The sequence below is a fragment of the Lotus japonicus genome, chromosome 2 (genome assembly GCF_012489685.1).
Source record: "Lotus japonicus ecotype B-129 chromosome 2, LjGifu_v1.2".
Lineage (NCBI taxonomy): Eukaryota > Viridiplantae > Streptophyta > Magnoliopsida > Fabales > Fabaceae > Lotus > Lotus japonicus.
In genome coordinates this window covers 58,927,580-58,951,404 of record NC_080042.1, presented here as the reverse complement: position 1 = coordinate 58,951,404, position 23,825 = coordinate 58,927,580, and the positions used below count along the sequence as shown (strand labels likewise).

General features: G+C 38.2%; 3 protein-coding genes and 1 long non-coding RNA gene across 5 annotated transcripts; 3 read left to right on the top strand and 1 right to left on the bottom strand.

Annotated features, from left to right (window-relative positions):
• Window positions 1-476: 476 nt before the first annotated feature.
• LOC130735499 (putative F-box/FBD/LRR-repeat protein At5g56810) lies at window positions 477-2,239 on the top strand. Its single transcript, XM_057587458.1, has 3 exons — window positions 477-1,423; window positions 1,502-1,675; window positions 1,760-2,239. The coding sequence occupies exons 1-3, from the start codon at window positions 635-637 to the stop codon at window positions 2,042-2,044; spliced, it is 1,248 nt and encodes a 415-aa protein (XP_057443441.1). The 5' UTR covers window positions 477-634; the 3' UTR covers window positions 2,045-2,239.
• Window positions 2,240-6,650: 4,411 nt separating this feature from the next.
• LOC130738554 (putative F-box/FBD/LRR-repeat protein At5g62970) lies at window positions 6,651-8,596 on the top strand. The gene is made up of 3 exons (XM_057590577.1): window positions 6,651-7,584; window positions 7,675-7,845; window positions 7,935-8,596. The coding sequence occupies exons 1-3, from the start codon at window positions 7,282-7,284 to the stop codon at window positions 8,211-8,213; spliced, it is 753 nt and encodes a 250-aa protein (XP_057446560.1). The 5' UTR covers window positions 6,651-7,281; the 3' UTR covers window positions 8,214-8,596.
• A 2,091-nt stretch (window positions 8,597-10,687) lies between these two features.
• LOC130738556 (uncharacterized) lies at window positions 10,688-23,601 on the bottom strand. The gene is made up of 3 exons (XR_009019448.1): window positions 23,458-23,601; window positions 22,761-22,877; window positions 10,688-10,952 (listed from the first exon to the last, which is right to left on the bottom strand). It is a non-coding gene; the product is annotated as an uncharacterized LOC130738556 (long non-coding RNA).
• On the top strand, window positions 15,583-18,758 carry LOC130738553 (F-box/FBD/LRR-repeat protein At4g00160-like). Of its 2 annotated transcripts, XM_057590576.1 has the most exons (4): window positions 15,583-16,560; window positions 16,645-16,818; window positions 16,899-17,028; window positions 18,435-18,758. In XM_057590576.1, the coding sequence occupies exons 1-4, from the start codon at window positions 15,859-15,861 to the stop codon at window positions 18,443-18,445; spliced, it is 1,017 nt and encodes a 338-aa protein (XP_057446559.1). In that variant the 5' UTR covers window positions 15,583-15,858; the 3' UTR covers window positions 18,446-18,758. The 2 variants fall into 2 exon arrangements, with proteins under 2 accessions (XP_057446559.1, XP_057446558.1); XM_057590575.1 differs by lacking the exon at window positions 18,435-18,758 and having other exon boundaries at window positions 15,585-16,560; window positions 16,899-17,340.
• Window positions 23,602-23,825: the final 224 nt, after the last annotated feature.

The window sequence follows — 23,825 nt, the reverse complement described above, 5'->3', positions numbered from 1 at the left end:
TTTCGTTGTCGGTTGCCATGGTTTCGTCAATGGTGAAGACGTTGTCGGAGGGATTGCATGCAGCACCATAGTGGTGAAGATCTTGATTGATTTTGTATTTTGTATTTCTTTCGTGTCTGAGATATATAGATCTGGAATTTTGTACTATCATTTATGTTGATTTATCAAGGAAGTCAGGATTTATGTATATTAGATGTGATTTTATGAATTTTTGCCTCGAACTCCTCATCTCCTCTCTCTTTTTTGTGATTTTTTTCTTGGATCAACAACTGTTGTACCCGACAGATCTAACCGTTTAACCGATGAAGCCGAACCCGACAAATCCGATGGTGATGGGCGGACGGCGGCGGGCTTTGGTTTGGCGTAATTTCAACCGACCAAAACCGACGTTTTGGCCCGTATCCGACCGAACCCGTCCGGTGGACACCCCTAACGGGTATAATATCTAGTTTATTTGGTATTTTCCGCGCGCAACACAGATAAAAGTTTAGGGTTTATATCCCCAAATCCCCAACTGCAACCGCGAAACTCCATGCCCGCCCTCAAAATTCCCCATTGCGCGCGCTTGGAGACCACGATTTCCACAGGCATAATCGTGTGAATTATTGTTTGAAGAAGCTGAAGTTGCGTTTCAATGGAAAGCAGGAACCGTAAGCTTCTGCATTCATCTACTATGGACGACGATAGGATTAGCATTTTACCGGAGGAACTTCTCTGCCGCATACTCTCTTTTCTCCCAACAAAGAACGCCGTCGCCACCAGCGTTCTCGCGAAGAAGTGGAAATCACTGTGGCGTTCACTCCCCACTCTCGACATCGATGACGACAATATAAGCGAAGACAACCATGCTCGCTTCGTTGAGTCTATCTCTGCATATATCAACTCCCGTAACCACCACCAACCTCTTCAGAAATTCCGCCTCAGATTCTCTAACCCGCGTGAGGACTTCACCAATGATACTGACTGTGTTGAATCTGCCCTGCAACTCCTACTTCACCATGTCCAAATTGAGCACATTGATATCGCCCTCCCCTACCCCTGGATGTTTTGCCCAGAATCAGAAGGAGGGGGGCTACAACCGCCAAAACTCAATTTCTGGCCTCTCATATTCACTTTCACAAATCTTATGGTTCTCAAGCTGGAGGCGATAAGATTCAAGCATTTTTCCTCTGTTGATTTTCCCTTCCTTAAAACCCTGCATCTGCAAATTGTGCTTTTCGAAAAACGTGAATGTCTTGCCAAACTCCTTTCTGGATGCCCAGTTCTTGAGGATTTCAAAGAAGTTTGTATATTGCCGCAAATGTGTTCTTGTGGTGACATAGAGTTTAATACATTACCCAAGTTGGTCAGAGCCAATGTTTCTGGGCGATATGTTTTTTTGCTTAAAGCTGTTAAAAATGTGCAATTTCTGCACATTACTGAGGTATTGTGATTTATCCTTCATTGTCTTAAGGAAAATAGGTTGTTTCATATCATGGTAATGTTATTGTAACTCATGCAGATTGATGATGGAAACCTGCATAATTTCAAAAGCACAAACCTATCAGTTTTCCCCATGTTTCACAATTTAACCCATATTGAACTCTCCTTCTGCTGTACAATGCGTAAGGATTGGCTTCAGGCACTGGAGTTGCTCAAGAATTGCCCCCAGCTTCAAGTTCTCGTCATAAACCAGGTTTGCTTAGAGGCTTAGGTTTTTTTTTGGTGATTTCTGCACTTGTTTTCCTTTATTTATTTATTTTATGTTTATTGTTAACAGCCATATATAATTGGTAAAATTGAAGGCCAATTAAGAGATTGGCAATGCCCACAATCTGTTCCTGAGTGCATTCTATTACGGCTTAAAAGATGCTATCTAAATGAGTATAGCGGCACCAGAGCTGAGTTTCAATTTGCAAGATATATTATGCAGAATGGAATATTTTTAGAGAACATGGCAATACGCTGTAGCTATGAGGTAAGTCAAGAGGGAAAGCTTGAGAATCTAAAAGAATTATCCTTATGCACAAGGAAGTCTGAAACTTGTAAACTTTCCTTTGAATGATAACAAACTAGAGTTGGTAGCTACAAGTAGTTTCTTCATTTCTTCCTTTTAACTAGTTAGAAGCTAGACACAATAACTATTCTCTTCTAGTTCTTGTTATTCCTCTTTTTCTTTGTTTAGTTGGTTTTATTTTGTATGTTTTATTTAAGAACCTACACTTTTTCAATGTTAATGATGAATGTTATGAGCTGAGTATTTTTTAGCATTATATACGTGTATAGTATAAATTGTATAAAAAGTTCAGTATAGCAGTCATCCCGATATGCACTATATAGCATTTTTGGGGTTGGCAGCAGCGCTGCTATCCGGCATTGAAATGCTGCCAGTATGATTATGCAGTAGGTGAGTCACTGAAATAGATAATTAGCATTATGAAGCAGAAGTTTTGTTGAAAGGCTGAATCCTAACAGCTTATCAAACACATAGTTGACTCTAGTGCAACAAACTTTTATGTTGCTTGGTCACTGAACAGCCAAGTGTATAGAGGGAAGAAGTAATGGTTGTGTAGCTATTGCATTTTATTGGGAAATAAAAATGGTGTTATTCTGTCTTTCACTTGAATGACTAAGGAAAAGGTATGTTTTCACTATTAGTGGTATCTTGAATTTTATATTATATTTTGTGTTAAAGCAGTGCTTTTTGTTTCTATTGTTTCTTTGAGTTTTTATAGGGATATCAACTTGCTTGTTAATGGTTCATGAGAACTTAGGCTAGATAAGTTTCTCTTCCCCTAATTTGAGTAATTGGATTATTGGAAGGCTTTGTTGGGAAGTCCACTTCAGCTGTCTCTTCTGCCTTGTAATGGATGGCTAAGACCCTTTGCTACACCTCTTATTTTGAGTAATTGGAAATTGGAATATTGAAAGTGCTTAGTTTGTTTGCTGGTGCTATTGATGAGAACTGAGAAGCAAATGAAGCTGGTTTGAATGAAATATTTTATTATAAGATGTTAGCAGTGTAGAGCTTTGTTCCAACTAGTCAAGTAAGTAGAACATCTTAGATAAGAAACCAACCCTGTATCAAATCTCAAAGGCTTCAATGTAGAAAACTAGTGGGCGGATCCCCTATACATAACACCCAAACACCCCATAGCTTGTTCTAGGAGTCTAGGACCATGCAAATGTGCTTTCCATATGTTTGTTTGAACACGCAAATGTCTTCCTACCATTTTTTACCAAGTTTGTTTTGGTCTTTGTTCAACTCTTACTAATTAAGCTAATCTTATATTTCATTGATTAGAACAATAATTTTGGCTAGTAATTTTGCTTAGAGGCACAACATCTGATATTTCATTGAGTAGAACAATCACTTTGGCCCTTTTATGTAGTAATTTTTCTTAGAGACACAACTAAATAAGATATTTACATGGTGTGATCTAAAGTTTCATCTCCATTTGCTTTGATTTGAAGCAGGTACTTTGTAGGTGACTAGGTTCTATAATTTCCTCAAAATTTTCTACGATCCACTTACTTAGTTGGAAGTTCCTTTGAGATTTGATAGAGGGTTAGTTTCTTGTCATCAAGTTTCATGTTTTAGTTTCAACAGCACTGTTATTATTTTTTTTAGAGCAAAAAGAGAGATTATTCATCAATAGTCAAAAGAGGTAACAACCCAAAATCGAGGGTAAAAGAAAAGACACCAAGCCAAACTAGAAGCAAAAAAAAACAACCACCCACAATAGAAGTAAAGGTACAGCCTTCCTAACACCTAGTAGGAAAATTCTCTTTAATAACTGCGGCCAACCCACGAACGACTTCTTCATCGCTACCAGGGAAAGACATGCCTGCAAGCTTAGCAAGACACCAAGCCTTCGTTGTTCGCGTAAAATAGAGACCCGAAGGAGAAGGAGGACTAGGCGGCGCCGCCTCGATGGCGGAAATCACACTTTCAGATTTGCGAGGCCGACCCCTAGGTCAAGAGCACCCCAAGTTCTTCGCCCCTTTCAATTTCTTAGGCCTACCACGAGGACGAGGCCTCGGAGGGGACAAAACAGAAGCGGGGACATCAACAAAAGCATCAGAATCCTCCTCAAGGGCATCCTCCTCCCTCGCAAAAGCTGAAGCTGAAAAAGCTTCCGAGCCGTCTTGATCACCCATGACAGGATCGGAGCCAATGCCAGAACAAGCGCCAACCTCAAAACAAGAATTCGATGGACGATAAATGGAGTGACCATCGCAATTCAAAAAACCAACATCATAAGCAGAGGTACTCTGATCCCCATCAACCTCCCTAGAGGCCAAAAAACCGCCAGTCACATAATCAGAGGTGTTATGAAACGTAAAAGCCGCCGAGAAAATTCCAGATTGGCGCAGCAAAAAATCATTAATCCATGGCCAAAAATTTCTCCTAGTTCCAAGGGGGGAAGCTAATGATAAATTGAATTTCAAATTTCCCAACTTAAAAGACACCAACCAGCCCCTGAATTCAGTCCTTGGAAAGCTCAGAGAATTAATGATAAATAAATTATCATAATTAATCAAAGGTGAGACAAACTGGTCCCACACCCACCCTAAGGATTGCGCCGCTTTGCTAACCACCACCCACGACCCTCCATCTTCAGCAAAACTAGCGTCACCAGCATCCAAGGACGGAGCCGTAATGAGGCCAGAGCTAGCAAACGCCTCTGACAAGATTTTATCTGTAGATCATAAGATTGCTCTAAACTCATAAGATTAACTCCAACCTTTACACTGTGTTTGTTTGTAGAGAGATAGAGAAGAGATGGAGGGGGAGAGAGAGAGATAGAGGGAGGAAGGAGGTGTCATGTGTGTTTGGTTATCGGAGAGAGGAGGGAAGAGAGAGTTTAATTGATGGGTCCCACACCTTTATTTGGTCTCTCCAATTTAAAGAGAGGAAATGAACAGTAAAGGGGGGAGAACATGTGCCAGTTTTTATAATTTTTTTTCAATTCCGTCATGTTTAGTGGCGGTTTTAAACCGCCACTTTATTTTTTTTGCATTTTTTTTACATTTTTGTGGCGGTTTAGAACCGCCACTATATGCTTTTTGACTTGTTTGTTTTTAAAAATGTTTTTTTATTCAAAAGTTAATTTTTCTCTCTCTCTTCCACCTCATTATTTTTCATCTCTCTCTTCTTTATCTCTACCATACCAAACAACCTCTAAATCCACTCTATTTCTCATCTATTTCTCTCTACTCAACTTCTCTCTTCTCTACTCTCTCTTCCCTATCTCCATCTTCGCTACCAAACAAAGCATTAATCTTCAAATATGATCTGACCTTGGATTTTATCTGACCGACAATATGTTACAAATATATCATAAAATTATTTAGAATTATTTAGCCAACAGATTAAACTTTTATGATAATTGGTTCATAACATAGTATTAGAACCTCTATGATTAAGTAGACTAGAGTTTCAGTTTTTATTGCTCCCATTTTTCTAATATAAAAAGTAAAATTTAAGTGTATGATAGTGAGTCTATCTATTATTCACAGTTCAAGCTCAAATAAGTTGTTTATGTTGTATTGTTCATGCTAGTTGCCCCGTTAATGAGGTTGCAGATGAATTGACAAAACTAGGTCAAAGAGAGAAGGCGCACATGATTAAGGTGTGGGATCGTCCTCCTGATTTTTTAACTCCCATGTTTAGGGGCTCTTGTAGTTTTTGTTTTAGTTCTGCTTTGTTTTTGTTTCTTTTCTTTTAATGTTAAGATAATTTTTTTTTGTTAAATTGCAATCTTAATTTCGATCTGAGTGTGGTGAAGGTCAAATGTCTCTCCAAAAGTCCGATTTCAAGGAATGGAACCATTAACCTATAAGTTCAAACAGTCACCTTTAACCACTGCGACCAATATCGGTTAGGAAGGTTAAGATAAAGTTGCACTAATGAGAAATAACATAAATACATAAATCAGAAACCAAAAGGGGTTCAAAGCCAATAGGGTCCTCCTCAATCCAAATAGAGTAGGTGTTTACATAGGCAAGCAACCTGCAACTTTGTTACAATTTCTTCTTGTTAGAAGTCTCACATTGGCTAGAGATAAAACATAAATAGTCTTTATAAGAGTAGCGGTAACCTCAACTCTCGAGCTAGCTTTTGTGGTTGAGTATAAGCCTCCAAAATTCTAATACTTCCCACATGAGATAAATGAAATGAAGCAAAAGAAGTAAATAATACTCTACAATCCTAGACCATACCATAAACGTAGAGTTTGGATCTCTTCAATGAATCCTCTCCAAGCTTTCCTCGAGCCAAATCTCACAACTTGATCTCTATATTTAAAGGTTGTGATTCATTCTAAGGGAGAGACTATAATTGCTTTATTGTCCAACTCACTTTTTAAAATGAAAAACAATTATTATATTTATTTTGGTACAAAGATAAATTGCACCGCCAGGAATTGACCCATGGACCTCCCCCTACCTAATTCATATGCCCCAGCTCCTACCACTTGAGCTATCCTACGAGGACACAATTATTATATTTATAAACAAACAAAAATGAATTTCTGTATTTTAAAAAATTACTTAAAAATAAAATTATTTGTTTTTATTCAGAGATAAAACCATTTTGTTTATCTACCAAAAAAGATAAAACCATTTTGTTTAACCAGAAACAAAAAGGGCCCATTACTCAGCCTATTTGTGAGAGGGAGGGAAGAGCACTCAAACTTCCCTCAATTGAGTAGTCCCTCAAACACGTTAGGGTTTATCTCCTCCACTCCTAGCAACCGCTACGAAACCCTCAAACTTCCCCAACACTCAGCGGTTGAGAGAGAACAACCTGAGTTTCTCTTCAATGGAAACCAGAACAACGAACCTGTAAGATTCAATTCATTGATTTGTGAATTTGCATTCATCTAAGATAACACGGGCGATAGGATCAGCACCTTACCAGACCCAATCCTCTGTCACATACTCTCCTTTCTCCCAACCAAGCAAACCGTTGCCACAAGTGTTCTCTCCAAGAGGTGGAAGCCACTGTGGCGTTCAGTTCCCGTTCTCGACTTCGATGACGAAGAACCCGATGATATCGGAACCTATTTCCTATTTGTTCAATCGGTTTATGCAGTCATCGTCTCCCTAGATCTCCACCAACCTATCCATAGATTCCGACTCTCTTGTCTCTCTGATAATTTTTACGATCCTTACAATGTCACCATTTGGGTGAATGCTGCCGTGCAACGCAGAGTTCAGCACATCGAACTCTGCGTCTATCCGCCGTGTCTTCAACCATCTCCCAACTTGTCCTCCATCTTCACTTGCAGTACTCTTATGGTTCTCAAGTTGCAGGGGATGAAATTGGAAGGTCTTCCCTCGGCGGTTGATCTTCCCTTGCTTAAAGTCCTGCATTTAGAAGATTTGACTATCTCAGAATTCAAGTCTCTCGCTGAGCTTCTTTCGGGATGTCCGAATCTCGAGGACCTCAAAACAATGGGTTTGTTTATTACTTGTTATGAGTCTTACAGAGAGATTAAAACCTTGCCTAAGTTGGTCAGAGCAGATGTTTCATTGGAAAGTACATATGTTTTGTTCAGAGATGTGGTTGAGAATGTCAAGTTCTTGCGCTTAGATGAGGTGATAATTTGTTGTTTACTTGTTCATTCATTTTCATTTTTAAGGAAAATGTGGGAGAAACTTGATTTCTTGTTATTGTAACTCATGCAGATTTATGATGTAGTCCTCAATGAGAGTGCGCGCCAATACCCTGACTTTATCCCCATGTTTCACAATTTAACCCGTATTGAGCTTGACTATTGCAAATTTAATAGTGATTGTTCTGAGGTGGTGGAATTGCTCAATCATTGCCCCAAGCTTCAAGATCTTGTCATTGACCAGGTTTTCTTAGAGGCTTAGGATGATTTTTATTTTTTATCACTTCATCACATTATTTATTTGTTTATTCATTTTGTGTTTGATTTTAACAGCCAAATGTTGAGTCTGATCTATTTGAAGAACCTTTGCAATACCCATCGTCTGTTCCTGAATGCATTCTATCACACCTTCAAAGATGCTATATTAATTGTTATAGAGGCACCAAAGGTGAGTTTCGATTTGCAAAATATATAATGGAGAATGGAAGATTTTTAAAGAGGATGACAATATCAAGTGGCATTGCCAGAAATCCACAGAGAAAACGTAAGATGTTAAAAGAATTATCCTCATGCGCGAGGCAGTCTGAAACTTGTAAGCTTTCCTTTAAATGATAACAACCTAGATATATTAGCTGCAAGAAGTTTCTTCATTTCTTTCCTTTTGCTAGTAGTTAGCAGGGATATGGACCTTGCCTTAATTTTCTAATTAGTCAAACTTGTTCTTTACTGATGGTTAATTGTTAGTTTGATCTATTGTTCTCAAGTGTGAGGCAATTGTAGGTTATATTCTGATCTTATGCGAACCTCCATGGTAAGTAGGTGTAAATTGTCTCTTGAACAAGTGCAGCCACACCAAAATCAAACATTTAGTTGTTTGCTCAAAAACAACTGTTTTGTCTTTTGATAATTTTATGATTTTTATTAGTGTATCAATGTCGTACCAAAATTTGGTCGGAAATCACATTTTTACATAAGATGATTGTATCATTTCAATATGGAAGGGTTATGAATTGTACCAATATGCAGTAGGTGAATCACTGAAATTGATAATTAGCATTATGAAGCAGAAGTTTCATAGCAACTAGAAAGGCTGAATTCCATTAGCTTATCAAACACAAAATTGACAATTGTGCAACAAACATTTATGCTGCTTGGTCACTGAACAGCCAAGTGTATAGAATGAAGAAGTAATGGACTAATGGTTGTGTAGCTATTGCATTTTTATTTTGAGAAATAAAAATGGTGTTAGCCTGTCTTTCACTTGATTGGCTAAGGAAAAAAGTCTGTTTTCACTCTTTGTGGTATCTTGAATTTCATTTAGTTTTTGTGTTCAAGCAGTGCTTTTTTGTATTCTTTCTTTCAGTTTTTATAGGATATCAACTTGCTTGGTTAATGGTTTATGAGATCTAGGTATGTTTCTTTTTGCCTAATTTGAGTAATTGGATTATTGGAAGGCTTTGTGGGGAAGTCCACTTCAGCAGTCTTCATGCCTCGTAATGGATGGATTAGTATGTGGTTGTAGGCTGAGGGATGCCCTTGCTACACAATATATTTTGAGTAATTGGAATACTGAAACTGCTTAGATTCTTTTCTGGTGCTATAGATGAGAAGCAGATGAAGCTGATATGAGTGAAATATTTTACAATAAGATGTTAGCAGTGTAGACCTTCGGAACATGAACAAATTTCTACTTTTAACTTACAAACTCCTTCTGAAAAGTGAAAAACTAGTGAGTGTATCCCCTATGCACAACACACAGCCCATAGGAGTTTAGGACCATGAAAATGCGCTTTCAATACTTGATGTTTGTTTGAACACGCAAAAGTCTTCCTCCCATTTTTGTACCGAGTTCTTTTTGGTCTTTGTTCAACTTTTACTGATTAACCTAATCTGATATTTCATTGAGATGAACAATGATTTCGGCCCTTTTATATGTAGTAATTTTTCTTACATACTGTTTGGTTCAAAGGAGGGGAGGAGAGGGGAGGGATTTTAATGGAGGGGAGGGGAGGGGAGGGGAAGGGAGGGGAGTGATTTTAATACTTATTATGTTTGGTTCATAGGAGGGGAGGGGAGGAAAAATAACTTATTTTTATTTGGTTCATGAGGGGAGGGGAGAGATTTTATAATTAAAATTACCATAAACCTCAATCAACAGCACTACTCGTTCCAGTGCAAAAGCAAGGAGAAAATATCAGAAAAAGTTCAAAGGAGTTATATAAAATCTCAAGGCCTGCACGGTATATAGCCTATTGCGAAAATCAATGATCTAGGTTATTGCGAAATGGTGTGAATTTGATAACATTGAACAAATGGAAAAGGAAAAAGAAAAAAGGGAAATTTGTAAGAAAGATGAAAAACCCACCTGGAAGAAGGAAATGGAACAGAGAACAACGGATTCAAAAAATGTGGAACTAGAGTAACTGAGGAAGGAAAGCCAGCAGAAGATCCAATAGTGAGTGTGACGGTGGAATATTAACAAAAAGAAGGGAAACCCTAGGATAAAAAATTGGAATTTTAAAATTTGTGCAGGGTTATTTTTGTCTGAAATTTATTTCCCCTCCTAATTCCCCCACTTTTGGGAGGAACAAAAAATTGAGGTTGGAGGGATTTTGCTCCCCTCCAATTCCCTCCCCTCCCCTCCTAAAGTTTGAACCAAACAAAATCAGATTTTAAAAATCTCTCCCCTCCCCTCCGTTCTCCTCCAACCAAACAATCCCTTAAGGACCAACATCTGATATTTCATTGAGTTGAACAATGATTTTGACCCTTTTATGTAGTGATTTTGCTTAGAGGCACAACTAAATAAGATATTTAAATGGTGTGATATTGAGTTTCATCTCCATTTGCTTGACTAGGTTCTATAATTTCCTCAAAATGTTCTAAGATCCACTTACTTGACTAGTTGGAAGTAAGGCCTTTAAGATTTGAAGACAGGGTTAGTTTTTCTCATCTAATTTCATGTTTTAGTTTCAACCGTACTGTTATTCACTCTGCTCAAAGCCACAAACCAGTGAGTGAAGCACACATCATTTTACATGAATCAGATGAGCAGAAGCTATAGAAAAAATAATAATAATAATAAGCATTATGTATATCATAAGATGAGTCTAAATCATAAGATTAACTCCATTACAACACGACTAATATCCCTCTAAATTAAAAGACGAGTTCCATGTAGTAAACCCCACAGCTCTGTGTGTAGCGCAGAATACGTTCGAATCCTCTTTGAGAAAGCCACCATGAAGGCACCAAAGTGGTACTCGACCACACCCCCACAACCAGCAATATCAGCAGAGGAATAGGAGGTTCCATCAGCATTAAGCTTCACCCAACCCTCTTCCCGAGGCACTGAGATCAAGAGATAATTACTCTATTCAGTGTCTTCAACAGGAAAGGGACAATCACAAAATATCAGGAAGAGAATCCTAGTTTCATTGGCACATTCGAATATACATTTTGATTCTCATAAGAATGATGCTAATTCTCTAGTTGCAAGTGTGGAGAAGTTGTTTGGGCACAGAAAATCCATCTTACTATGCAACTTCGAAGTTTCACATTTGAAATGAAAAAAAACCAAAGATTGGATTGAAGAAAACTAGAATTAGGGCACTCTATTACAGTGGTGGATCCAAAACTCGGGGTTAGGGGGTTCAATTTTTTCAAACGAACACATCGGTAAAAATATAATTAAAAATAACTTTAATATGTTTATACTAATAAATTATACAAGTCATAGTTATCCTTTACGTGATTTCATATTCTGAAATCGTTGAATACTAAGCTCAGAGTCAATGTTATTGAATACATCCCTCTCAATGTAAGTAACTAAATAGTCGTTCATCCATGTATCTCTCATTCGGTTACGTAGCCTATTCTTCACAATATTCATAACAACAAGCAAAATCAGTACAAATTTCAAAAGAAGATAAACTTATGGATAAACAACATGTTTTCCTTTTTCAACCAATTTCTCCGAAAGTTGTTGGAGTCCTTTCAAAGAGGTAAATTCATCATTCCTACGCATAATGATGATGTAAGAATCTAGTGCATCACCACACACCAAGCATCACTAAATTAAATGGAGTGAACTCATTTGAATAAAAACTTACAAATTTCAACACCTTTGCCTTATCAAAAATAGAGAACAGATTAGATGGATCCAAAGAAGCCAAACAAAGGAGCAATTAAGTATTAATCTCACAAAGACGGTCATTAAGTTCTTGAAGTTGCATGTCTATCACGATATAAAATAACTCAACACAAAAATGATGCTCTGTTGTAATGCTATGAGTTTGACGTCGTGATTGCCCAGTACTAACAAACACACTTCCTCCAATAAAGACACTGAGACACATGCGTGTGTGCGAGAGTGGGGTAAGGGAGTTTGACTCTTTGGTGCAAATAGGTGCAAAATTTAAACTACTAGTACAATTTAAAATTTTCAGGGGGTTCAAAAAAAATTTATATAGGGGGTAAGTGTAATCTTTTTTTTTTCCATGGGGTTCAAATGAACCCCCTCATCACAGTGTAGATCCACCACTGCTCTATTAAGAGACACACTTTTTTTTTCGAAAATAAAAGATATATATATTAATATATAAAGTTGAGAAACAACCCCTCTCAACATGGGTACAGTAACCAAGCCAACAGAAAACTGGCAAAAGCTCATCAAACAGCAAAAACCCTCCCAAAGACCTCTAAAAAACCCCATAAGAAACTATAAAGCCAAACCAAAACCCCTATGTCTGCACAACCAGGAAATGCCCCATTTGAAGTCCAAAAAACAACGACAAGAACTAATCCTATCAACCGCACAACACCTGCAAAATAGAGACCTAACCCAGCCGAGCAAAACAAAAGACCCAACAGCCAAAACCAACCAGAGCGCCATATAGCTGAGACACAACACCTTAAAGACAACAAAAACAAACAAGAAAAACTAACAAAAGACAAGAAACCGAACATAAAACCAGCAACAACAACATCCACACAGACCTCAGACCACCGGTCCTACAGCAGCATCCGCCAAGGAGAAGATGTTGAAAATCGTAGCCTCAACACCCAAAAGACCATCAGTCCTACAACATCACCCGCTAAGGGAAAGACATTGGGGTCGGAAGGGAACCGCAGCCCTAACATCCAACATAGAGACACAAAACAGCGAAACGAGACAAAATAGAGCAGCCGCACTGCATCCACCGTCTACCATCCAACACCAGGCCTCGTCTTCGCTCACCAAAACCTCAATCGGAAGCAGCGTTCCCAATAAAAAACTCAAACCAAAAAAACCATAAAACCCACCAGTCATACCAGCCTTGGATCTGAGCATAGCATGACGAAAGAACCCATTAGAGCAATGCCGAGAATGCATATATATATATATATATATATATATACACCTGTAGAGAGAGCATCAGAGCAGGTGCTCGCGACAGTGTGCAGACGTCAGTACTCATATGCTATAAAGATACATGTGGATGCTTCATGGAAGATGGAAAACGCGGTTGGAGTGGGCATGGTCGCTTGTGACAATGTTGATGAAGTCTTGGCGACAACATCATCTTTTCCGGTGCTCGCTGTGTCCCCGATGGTGGCAAGGGGCTGGGGCTCCGGTAGGCCTTGGCGTTGGCGACGGAGTTGAGATTTTGCTATATTTGAATGGAAATAGATTGCCTCCCTTTGTTTCAGAGTTGGAAGAAGTGAGATCCGAGCGATTCTTAACTGGCTACGGTAGTAAAACATTGTCGTTCCTTTAACTTTTGATTTTATGTCTTTGTCTTTTGTTCATAGCAGTGGAAATTGTGTAGCCGATATCTTAGCAAAGGTCACTGCCACTTACTTAAATTTTAAATTGGCTATCTCTTTAGTTACCCCTAATGTAATGGATTCTCAGCTTATGTTGTTGAATGCAATTTAAGCTATCTTTTTTTTTTTAAAAAAACACCAACTTCACTTTTTTTTTTGAAAGATGCCTGAATAACATTAAACTTGGACTGACACAGAGGCCAAAAGGTCCGCAGAAACAAATGAGTTCGCTTCAGAAGGGACTTCCTCAATCCACACTAAACCGGCGAACGATGAAGCCTTCCTAGCAAGTAAATCCGCCACCGCATTGCCAGAACGACGGACAAAAGAAAGGTCTATTACATCAAAAGAACGGGAAAGAACAAAACAATCATTAATAATAGAAACTAAATAAGAAGCACCATCCGGAGGCTTGGTCTATTGTTGAAACAGTTGCAAGCAATCTGTTTCAAAACAAACACGACGAAAACCAAGCTGAATGACTAGAACCATAGCCCACCGCAAAGCAGCAACTTCGGCCAACAAGGGAGAAGAGGCCGCCAAAGGAAACACAACTGTTGATGCCAAAACAAAACCCTCATGATCCCTGGCCACCATACTTGCCCCTATATCTGAAGCAGACCTGAAAGAAGCATCAAAATTTATTTTGATCACCCCTCGCGAAGGTCGCTGCCAAACTGCCACCATGGAAGAGCATTCCGCGCCTCCGTCACACACGCGGGCAACAACTGACAAAGGTCCTGCGCACGTTGCACCACCAAGGGGACCGAGAACACCCGTCCCTCAAAGACAACACGATTTCGGGCCTCCCATAAAGCATAGGAAGCCGCTTGCCACAAAGAGATGGCATCCTCCTCTGCTGAATCAATAAAATAACTCAGGAAATCATGCAAAGTGCCAAACCTGTCAAGCCGTAGCGCAAGAGGGCTACCAAACCAGAAAGCTCGGGTAACCGCACACCGAATCCACAAATGATCAACCGTTTCCGGTTCCATACGGCACAGGGGCAATCAACCTCTACATCCATACCATGATGCACCTACACTGTCCTCACGGGAAGATATCCAGAAGATGCGCGCCAAGCAAGCTCTTTGCACCGAGGTAGACCCGAGATGCTCTAGAATTTCTTCTACTGTTTGGGCTGCAAAGGAGTCACAGTGGTGGATGGTCCAGCCTGAGATGACATAACCGTGCTTCGAATGAAGGCGTACCCCTGTTTAGAAGAGTACAAACCATCCACCGAACCGGGCCAATAAAGAGTATCATCCCCTCCATGCAACGACAGCGGAATAGACACATACCTGGGCCTCTCATCAAGTCACAAACATGTCGGATCCTTAGCTCTTGCATGAGGTCCTCACTAAAAACAACTGGACAACCATTTGGCAACCAATTAGCATGTCGGACATAAAGGCTCGTGCCATTACGAACCCTCCATTGGCCACCTCTCTCGAACACCCAGCGAGTGCTCCAAATGCTAGACCAAGCATAGCTTGGCCGAGCACCTCGCCTAGCATCCAAGATAGAGCTATAAGGGAAGTATACCCCTTTAAAGACCTGAACCAACAAAGACTCCGGATGAGAGTAAATTCTCCACCAATTTTTAGAAACCAGGGTTGTATTAAAAGATTTGAAATCCCTAAAACCCAACCCGCCATCATATTTTGGCCTGCAAAGTTTGCTCCAACTAGCCCAATGGAGGTTCTGTCTTTCGACGTCACCACCCCAATAAAACCTAGAAATCATAGTCTCAGTATCTTCACAAAGGTCATTAGGTAACATAAAACATGACATAACATAAGAGGGTATGACCTGAGTCACAACCTTTATCAACACCTCACGCCCCGCCCGGGAGAGAGTTTATTCTTTCCACCCCTTAAATTTTTTCCAAACACGGTCCTTAACAAATGAGAAAATCTGATTTTTAGACTTACCAAAGTTGAAAGGCCCAAATATCTATCAAAGCTTTCTAGTGCCTAAACATTCAACAGGTGCTTGAGCTCATAACCTTCACTAGAGTAAACTCATTGTATTTTTCTTGTATTGTCAAGTAATCTTCCCTAGTAAGTAATCTTCCGTAGACTTTACTCGTTTATATTATACACTTAACAATTTAGACGGACGACACGTTTTCAGCTTTCAAAAAAGACAACACCTTTTCGAGCATTCTGAAATGAAAAAGAGAGATTAGTGCATTCACCTTGTGAGAGTGCTGAAATTTCACTCAACCGAGGAACACGCTTAACGGCTTAGGGTTTATCTCCCCCTACTCCTACCAATCACTTCTTCAACTCCGTCTCGGTGTCAAACCTGAAGAGTTCAGTTCATCAGCGAGTCATCGTTTCAATAAAGAACCTGAAATCGCAGGTGATCAGAAAACAGAACAACAAACCTGTAAGATCATATTCAATCCTATCTCTGATTTCTCAATTTGCATTCAAAATCTACCATGGAAGATAGGCTTAGCAGTTTACCAGAGGAACTCATCTGTCACATACTCTCTTTTCTCCCAACAAAGCAAACCATAGCAACAAGCGTTCTCTCAAAAAAGTGGAAACCACTCTGGCGTTCTGTCCCCACTCTGTATTTCGATGATACCAACTCTTCTACCAGAACCAAAGAGGACTGTGCTCGCATTGTTCAATCTGTTTATGCATTCATCAACTCCCGAGATCAACACCAACCTATCCAAAACTTACGCCTCACATTCAACGCTCGTCATTATGATCCTACTAGTATCACTGAATGGGTTAACGTTGCGGTTGAACGAAAACTTCAGCATCTTGATCTTTCCCTCGGTTTACATCCCATTAACTTGTCTTCCATCTTTACTTGCACTACTCTTGTGGTTCTCAAGTTGCAGGGTTTAGTGTTCAAACCGTTTTTGTTTTACTCTGTTAATCTTCCCTTCCTTAAAGTTCTGCATCTGCAGCTCGTGTCTTTCTCGAAATGCGGGTGTCTTGCTCAGCTTCTTTCCGCGTGTCCGGTTCTTGAGGATTTCAAAGCAAGGTGTACGGTTTTTAAAAACTATTTTACTGATAGGGAGTTTAGAACTTTGCCCAAGTTGGTTAGAGCAGATATTTCGATGCGGAATCCGCATTTTTTGCTCATGGAAGTGGTTAATAATGTTGAGTTTTTGCGAATATCTCAGGTATTGTTACTATTGTAGTTGGATATATCGATCATTCTTAAGGAAAATGGGATGTTTGATGTATTGTTTTTGTAACTCATGCAGATGGATTTTATACACCAACATTATGGTGAAGGCGCAGGCCCCTACGTTCTCCCCATGTTTCACAATTTGACCCATATTGAACTTGTCTATACCAGCTCTGCTAATGATTGGTTACAGGTGGTAGTGGAATTGCTGAAGCATTGCCCTAAGCTTCATGTTCTTGTTATTAATCAGGTTTGTTTAGAGGCTAAGATTGATTTCTATTTTTTTTTATTTTGAAACTTCTTCACATGTTTTCATTTATTTATTGACAGGAACATTTTCTTGGATGTATGCGTGATGGATTTGAAGAAGTAGGAGATTGGCAATACCCGCCATTTGTTCCTGACAACACTCTATTATTCCTTAAAAGATGCTATCTAAATGACTATAGAGGCACCAAAGGTGAGTTTCAATTAGCAAGATATATTATGCAGAATGGAAGATCTTTAGAGAGTATGACAATATGCAGTAGTATCGATGTAAATGAACAGGCAAAGGTTAAGATGTTAGAAAAACTATCCTCATGCACGAGGAGCTCTGCCTCTTGTAAACTTTCCATTAAATGATAACAAATTAGATTTGGTAGATACACTCCAAGTAGTTAATTTCTTCCTAGTACCTAGGTTCAAGGATATGAATCTTGTCTTAGTTTTCAAATTAGTTGAACTTGTTCTTTATTGATGGTTAATTGTAAATCGGAGATATAGTGCTCAAGTGTGAGGCAATTGTACTTTACATTGTGATCTAATCTGAACTTCCATGGTAAGCAGGTGCAAAATTCTCTCTCGAAAATGAGCAGCACATGCACAAAAATATGACATTAGCTGTTTTTTTAAAGAACTCTCTTTTGTCTTTTTGATAGTATGAATTTTCCATTTTGTAAATCAATGTAGTAGCAGAATTTGGTCATAAATTAAATGTTTACATAAGATGATTGTATCATTTCAAGAAGAAAAGTTTATGACTTACACCAATATGCAGTATGTGGATCACTGAAATCTATAATTAGTATTATGAAGCATAAGTTTCATAGCAAGCCTAAACCCTAACAGCTTATCAAGCATGCAATTGACATTTCTGCAACCAGCTTTTATGCTTCTTGGTTAATGAACAGCCAAGTGTACAGAAGGATATAGTGATGGTTATGCAGCTATTGCATTTTTTGGGAGATAAAAAACAGTGATAGTCTGGCCTTCACTTTAAGGGCTAAGGAAATAGTCTGTATTTCACTCTTAGTGGTATCTTGAACTAATTTTTTTTGTTAATGTTAAAGAAGCTATTTTTTTCTATTTAGTTTTGGTAGGGTATCAACTGTCTTGGTTCATGAGATCTTAGGCTAGGTAAGTTCCTTTCTCCTTGTTTGAGTAATTGGAACATTGAAAGACTTTGTTGGGAGAGGCAAAGTCCATTGTGGGAGAAAAAGAGATCTGAGTAAAATAAAGGCCTTGTTGCACCCGTGGTAGTGGAAGGAGAGAGGGTGGAGTCTCTCTTGGCTGGCCTGTTGTAGGGGGGAATCCGAGTGAACGAGGATTACTGCAACACTGAGGCACGATCAGCCGTCAGCAGGGGTGCTCAGCCTCCACCAGCATCACCTCCTTGTCCTTCTTGTCTTTTCCTTTGTGATGTTGCCGATTTGTTTGTTTTCCATTTTCAAATTTTATGGATTACTGCCCTTATAATCTTGATCTGTGAGGATATGGGCTCTGTTCTTTCACAATTGATTAAGGTGTTTGATTCCAATCGAGATTGAATTGTGTTGAAGACTTTTTGCATAAATTGTGTGAATTCTTCCCTTTTGTATATCACAGATGCATTATGAATGCACAAGAACACAGCAATCAGAAGATGATGGTCAATGTTCATGACGTTGGTGATGGAAATATTCACGACAACCAGACTTTAGATCTTTCTTCTCTTCTTTTCACAATTTGCGAAGCCCTGGATCATCTTTTTTTTGTCGATGACTTGCGTCATCTTAAATCAGTAATTTTTAGTTCTATGGGCTATTGGGATGTGGAGCCCAATGAAGTTAGCATGGTGAATGTTTTGATTGTATGTGCTCATAGTAGAGACATTAATATGGATCTACCACCGCATTTGCAAGGCTGGTTATGATCCCTTTGTGTCCATAATTTGATAGTAACATCATTCTTGCAAGTGCCATTGTTGAAATATATGGTAGATGTGGTTGCTTGAAGACTGCAAGACACTTGTTCAACAAAATGCCTCAGAAAAACATAGTTGCTCAGAACATTATGATAAATGCTTACAATCAGTGTGAGAGGCATCAAGAGGCACTGGATCTCTTTTTTGATATAAGGCTACATTCTAAGTGTCTTGGAGAAGAAACTTAGATACAGTCATACAGAGATTTAAAGCCTCAAATATACTACTTGACGAGGTAAATTTCATTTAGTTGGGCATTGAATTTCCCATGATCACATTGATTTTCCTTATTGAAAAATGAAAGACACAAGTCATTTCCCATGATCATACTTTGAGCTAGGAGGAACTTGAGCCATGACATTGTATGTGAACTTGAGCTTTGCGTGAAATGCAGGAAGAGCATGCCCAAGTCCAGTTTTCCTCCCATAAAAAGCTAGCTGAAGCAAATGCATTGGTAAATGGAATTGAAGATAAGTCTTTAGTAGTTTACAAAAACTTGCATGATGCAAAAGATGATGCGGACCTAGTTAGTGAAAGCAAAAGGAAGAGGTGTGATGCACCAGATCAGTCCCTGTGAGAGGAATAACCACCTGCTGAGGTGACAGGGGTCTGGGATTCATGTGGGTAGAGTTGTAAAGAGTGTGTAGACAGTATAAGAAATGAAAGGTAGGAAGGGAGAGGGAGGGAGTTATTTCCTTAGGCTGGGAGAGATAGAGACACTCGAATTTGTCTATACTGTCTTTTCTGTTTAGTTTCTTCTACTTTCCTTGTATTTTCCCTAAATCTGGATCTGAGTTCATCTCAGGATTCCCAAATCAATCAATACCTTAGCATTTCTGTTCTATTTCTTTCTTTGAAATGTCTGGTACCTATTAGAAGCTAAGCATGCTGAGGTAAATAGATAGAACACACAGCTTGATATGAAATTGCGAGAATTGTGAAAGTTTCTTCAAAAGGAGCATTGGAGAAGTGAAGGCAATTGAAACTGAGAAGAACCTGAAGCAGAAAGAGAGACCTAGAAGGCTAGAAGTATTGCAGAATATCTTGATGCTGATGTGGATTTGGCATATCTAATATTTCCCTTGTTTGGTTTATACTTTATACCTTCCCAAAAGCAATACTATTACTGATGCTCTTGAAAATGGTCAATACTAACAGTTAAAACATGGAATCATATTGCGCTTTATCTGGATGTTGCATTCCATCATATATTATGTCATTCTATCTTCGATTAGTCCATTTTATTGGATTAAACTAGTAATTCATTTCACATTGGCTGATTCAAGCTATTGACATGAATTTTGAATCAAATTACTGCTGATCCTCCTCTTCACCCAAATTCGTTCATCTTGATTGAAAAGAAAGGATAATTATCAATCTTCAATAGGCAACAGGTCTTCCTTAAAAGGGTTATACCTTATACCCTATCTTATTGAGTTGAAGTCTGGGAACTGGGAGGTGCTGGAAATCAAATTCAGGTCCCACTTCTGAAACTACATGCCATTTCAGAAGGGGCACCTAAATTCGATGGTCAAGGACCGAGAAAGCGGGTCTGTCGTGCTTTGATTGAGGGTGGCTACGAGAATGTCGTTTAAGTCTAGCTCCCTTTCCACTAGAAACACATTGTTGCTTGTGGCATGTGAAAAGTTGAAGGTTGTGTTCCAGAGTAACACTAGGTCTCGCATGTTGGGTAATGGGGGCAAGCCCGTTAACTGCTAAATTTGATGCGAGAAAAAATTCCTAAGTGTTTATTTGCTAAACTTTTTTTCTTGTTTATCTTTATTTTTGTTGGAGTAGGGTAATTCACAGAATACTTATTTTTCAACCTATTACTTTTAATTCATCAATTTATTCTGTCTCACAAATGTAACATTAGAAAGTGAACCAACTTGAATAAAAATGTTTGCAAACACACTCAGTAACTTAGGGTTAAAACTTTTTATTTTTTGTCAATGGTGCTTCAGATGATACGAAATAACTGTCCAGCGACACTCACATTAATATAATTAAAATCCCATCAAATGATATAACAAGTGGGTTCATGGAAAAGAAGTAGGAGATTGGCAATATCCGCCATATGTTCCCCGATGTACTCTGCTATGCCTAAAAAGATGTTATTACCAATCACTATAGCGGCACCAAAGGCAAGTTTCTATTTGCAAGATATATCATGCAAAATGGAAGATCTTTAGAGGGCATGACAATATGAATTGGTATCAATCTAAATGATCAAGAAATGTAAGCTTTCCATTAATTGATAACAAACTAGATTTGGTAGAATAGTTTTTTTATAGACAAATGTTAGTTGTAATTTGTTAGTAAATTAGTTTCTTCACCACAGTTTGAACCCTTACCCTTCACCTTACAAATCTAGTGTGCCAGACCTAGTGTCATTTTGAAACATAACCTGCAACCCTTCACAAGCGCAAGGAACAACGCGTTTCTAGTGGAAAGCGAGGTAGAGTTAAATGCCATCGTTGAAGACACCCTCAACTAAAACATTACAGACCCGTTTTTTCGCTCCTTAGCAATCAAATTCAGGTTCCACTTCTGAAACTACATGCCATTTCAAAAGGGGGACCTGAACTCAATTGCCAAGGACTGAGAAAGCGGGTCAATCATGTTTTCAGTGAGGGTGGCTACAACAACGACGTTTAAGTATAGCTCCCTTTTCACTAGAAACACGTTGTTGCTTGTGACATGTGAAAAGTTGAAGGTTGTGTTTCAGAGTAACACTGGGACTGACATGTTGGGTAATGGGGGCAAGCCCGTTAACTGCTAAATTTTGATGTGAAAAAAAAGCATTTCCTAAGTGTTTATTTGCTAAACTTTTTTTTTTTCTTTTTTATCTTCATTTTTGTTGGCGTAGGGTACACAAAATACTTATTTTTCAACCTATTCCTTTTAATTCATCAATTTGTTTTGTCTCATAAATATAACATTTGAAAGTGAACCAACTTGAATAAAAATGTTTGCAAACACACTCAGTAACTTAGGGTTAAAGCTTTTTATTTTTTGTCAATAGTGCTTCAGATGATACGAAATGACTGTCCAGCGACACTTACATTAATAAAACTAAAATCCCATGAAATGATATAACAAGTGGGTTCAGGGAAAAAGAAGTAGGAGATTGGCAATACTCGCCATATATTCCCCGATGTACTCTACTATGCGTAAAAAGATGAAATATCAATCACCATAGAAACACCAAAGACAAGTTTCTATTTGCAAGATATATTATACAAAATGAAAGATCTTTAGAGAGTATGACAATATGAATTGGTATCAATCTAAATGATCAGGAAATGTTTAAGATGATAGAAAAACTATGCTCATGCACAGGGAACTCTGCAACTTGTAAGCTTTCCATTAATTGATAACAAATTAGATTTTGTACACACTTCAAGTAGTTTTTTTATAGACAAATGTTGGTTGTTATTTGTTAGTAAATTAGTTCATTCGCCAGGGTATGAACCCTAGTCCTTTACCCTGCAAATCTCTTCATACAATTTTATTTTTTATACTCTGAAATATAACATACAATTTTAAATTTTATTTATTTTTTATTAAATTTGTAGATTAGTTTTCAGAATTAATTTTTAAAATCCATTTAAAATATGATATTTAAATTATTTATAAAGATTTGTGTAAAGGATAAAATAGTAATTATCCATTATACTCCTTTTCTTTCCTCTCAATTTCCTTCCACATTCACTCATACCAAACAACACAAAAAATCATCTCCTTTCCATTCTCTATCCTTCCTCTTTTCTTTCCTCTTACTTTCTTTCCCAACCAAACATAGCATTAATATGAGGATGAGCAGTAAGTGGGTATTTAGGGTTTATGTTTTGCTTTTGATTCATTTCAATGGTGAATCATGCTTGAGCCAGTCAAATATGACAAAGCTTAATGAACCAAAATGTAATGCCAAAGAATTTCCTAACTACAGAGTAAAGATTGATTACTTGTGAAAATAAGTCAGCTATGCAAGACAAAAGATTTTCTTCCAGACCCCCTATGCTTTTGTTATTTCCATGATACTTCAGCAGTTGTTCCCGAAATGGAACACAGAAGTATAGTGCCTGCAGAAGGTGGCAAATTGAGTAACTTGTTAGTGAACAACCCTTAAAATATTCCCAGAAAATAACAAACACAACCATTCTCAAACACTGTCACTAGAGAGGCCTAATGCATTGCCATCATCCACAGGGTAGTAGCTTGTACTACATCTTTTCATCAAGGTCATGACTCATAACTAGCAACAAATTGACACGTGCATCTACAGAGACACTGATAATACAGTTGAATGCCACAAAGAAGAATGAATATAAATTAATTTCAACTTTAAACTTGAATACTAATTATTTTTACAAAAATTGATGCTAAATCCATATAAAGATTCATTAATCACGCACTTCAGAATTCTGCAAAACGGGTGAACAGAACATCCAAAACAACAAGATACATTCACCATAATCAACAAACCATAAAAATAAGCAAAGATCGACAACCACCCCATTGAATAAATACATGAAAAAATTATGATTTTCCATATACGAGGATTGGATGAAAAAAAACAAACAATGAAAAACGAGAAAATTAAGCGAGAATCGGATTGGACAGTAAAAAGTTATATAATAAAAGTGTCGATCGATTGAAGACCTGCATGCAAGACACTGTTGCAATAACAAGTGCATGTTGCCCAAATTCTCAAGGCCAAAGTAACGTTCGTTCCCCTTCATGGAATTGATCGCCCGTTTGTTGTTTGGATGAACTCAGCATGAAATGCTCAATGCCCAATGGTTGTGTATTTATTTTGAGAAAAATAAAGAAATAACGGTTTTTTTTCCCTCCCCATCCACAAATTCAGCATCACCTGTTTGACTAATTCCCTCTCTACGTGGCCGGCTTACTAACCATGTGTGTGAGCAAATCATGGCCGCATCAAATATACTACTTGACGAGGTAAATTTCATGTGGTGGCATTGAATTTTCCAGATCACATTGATTTTACTTATTGAAAAATGAAA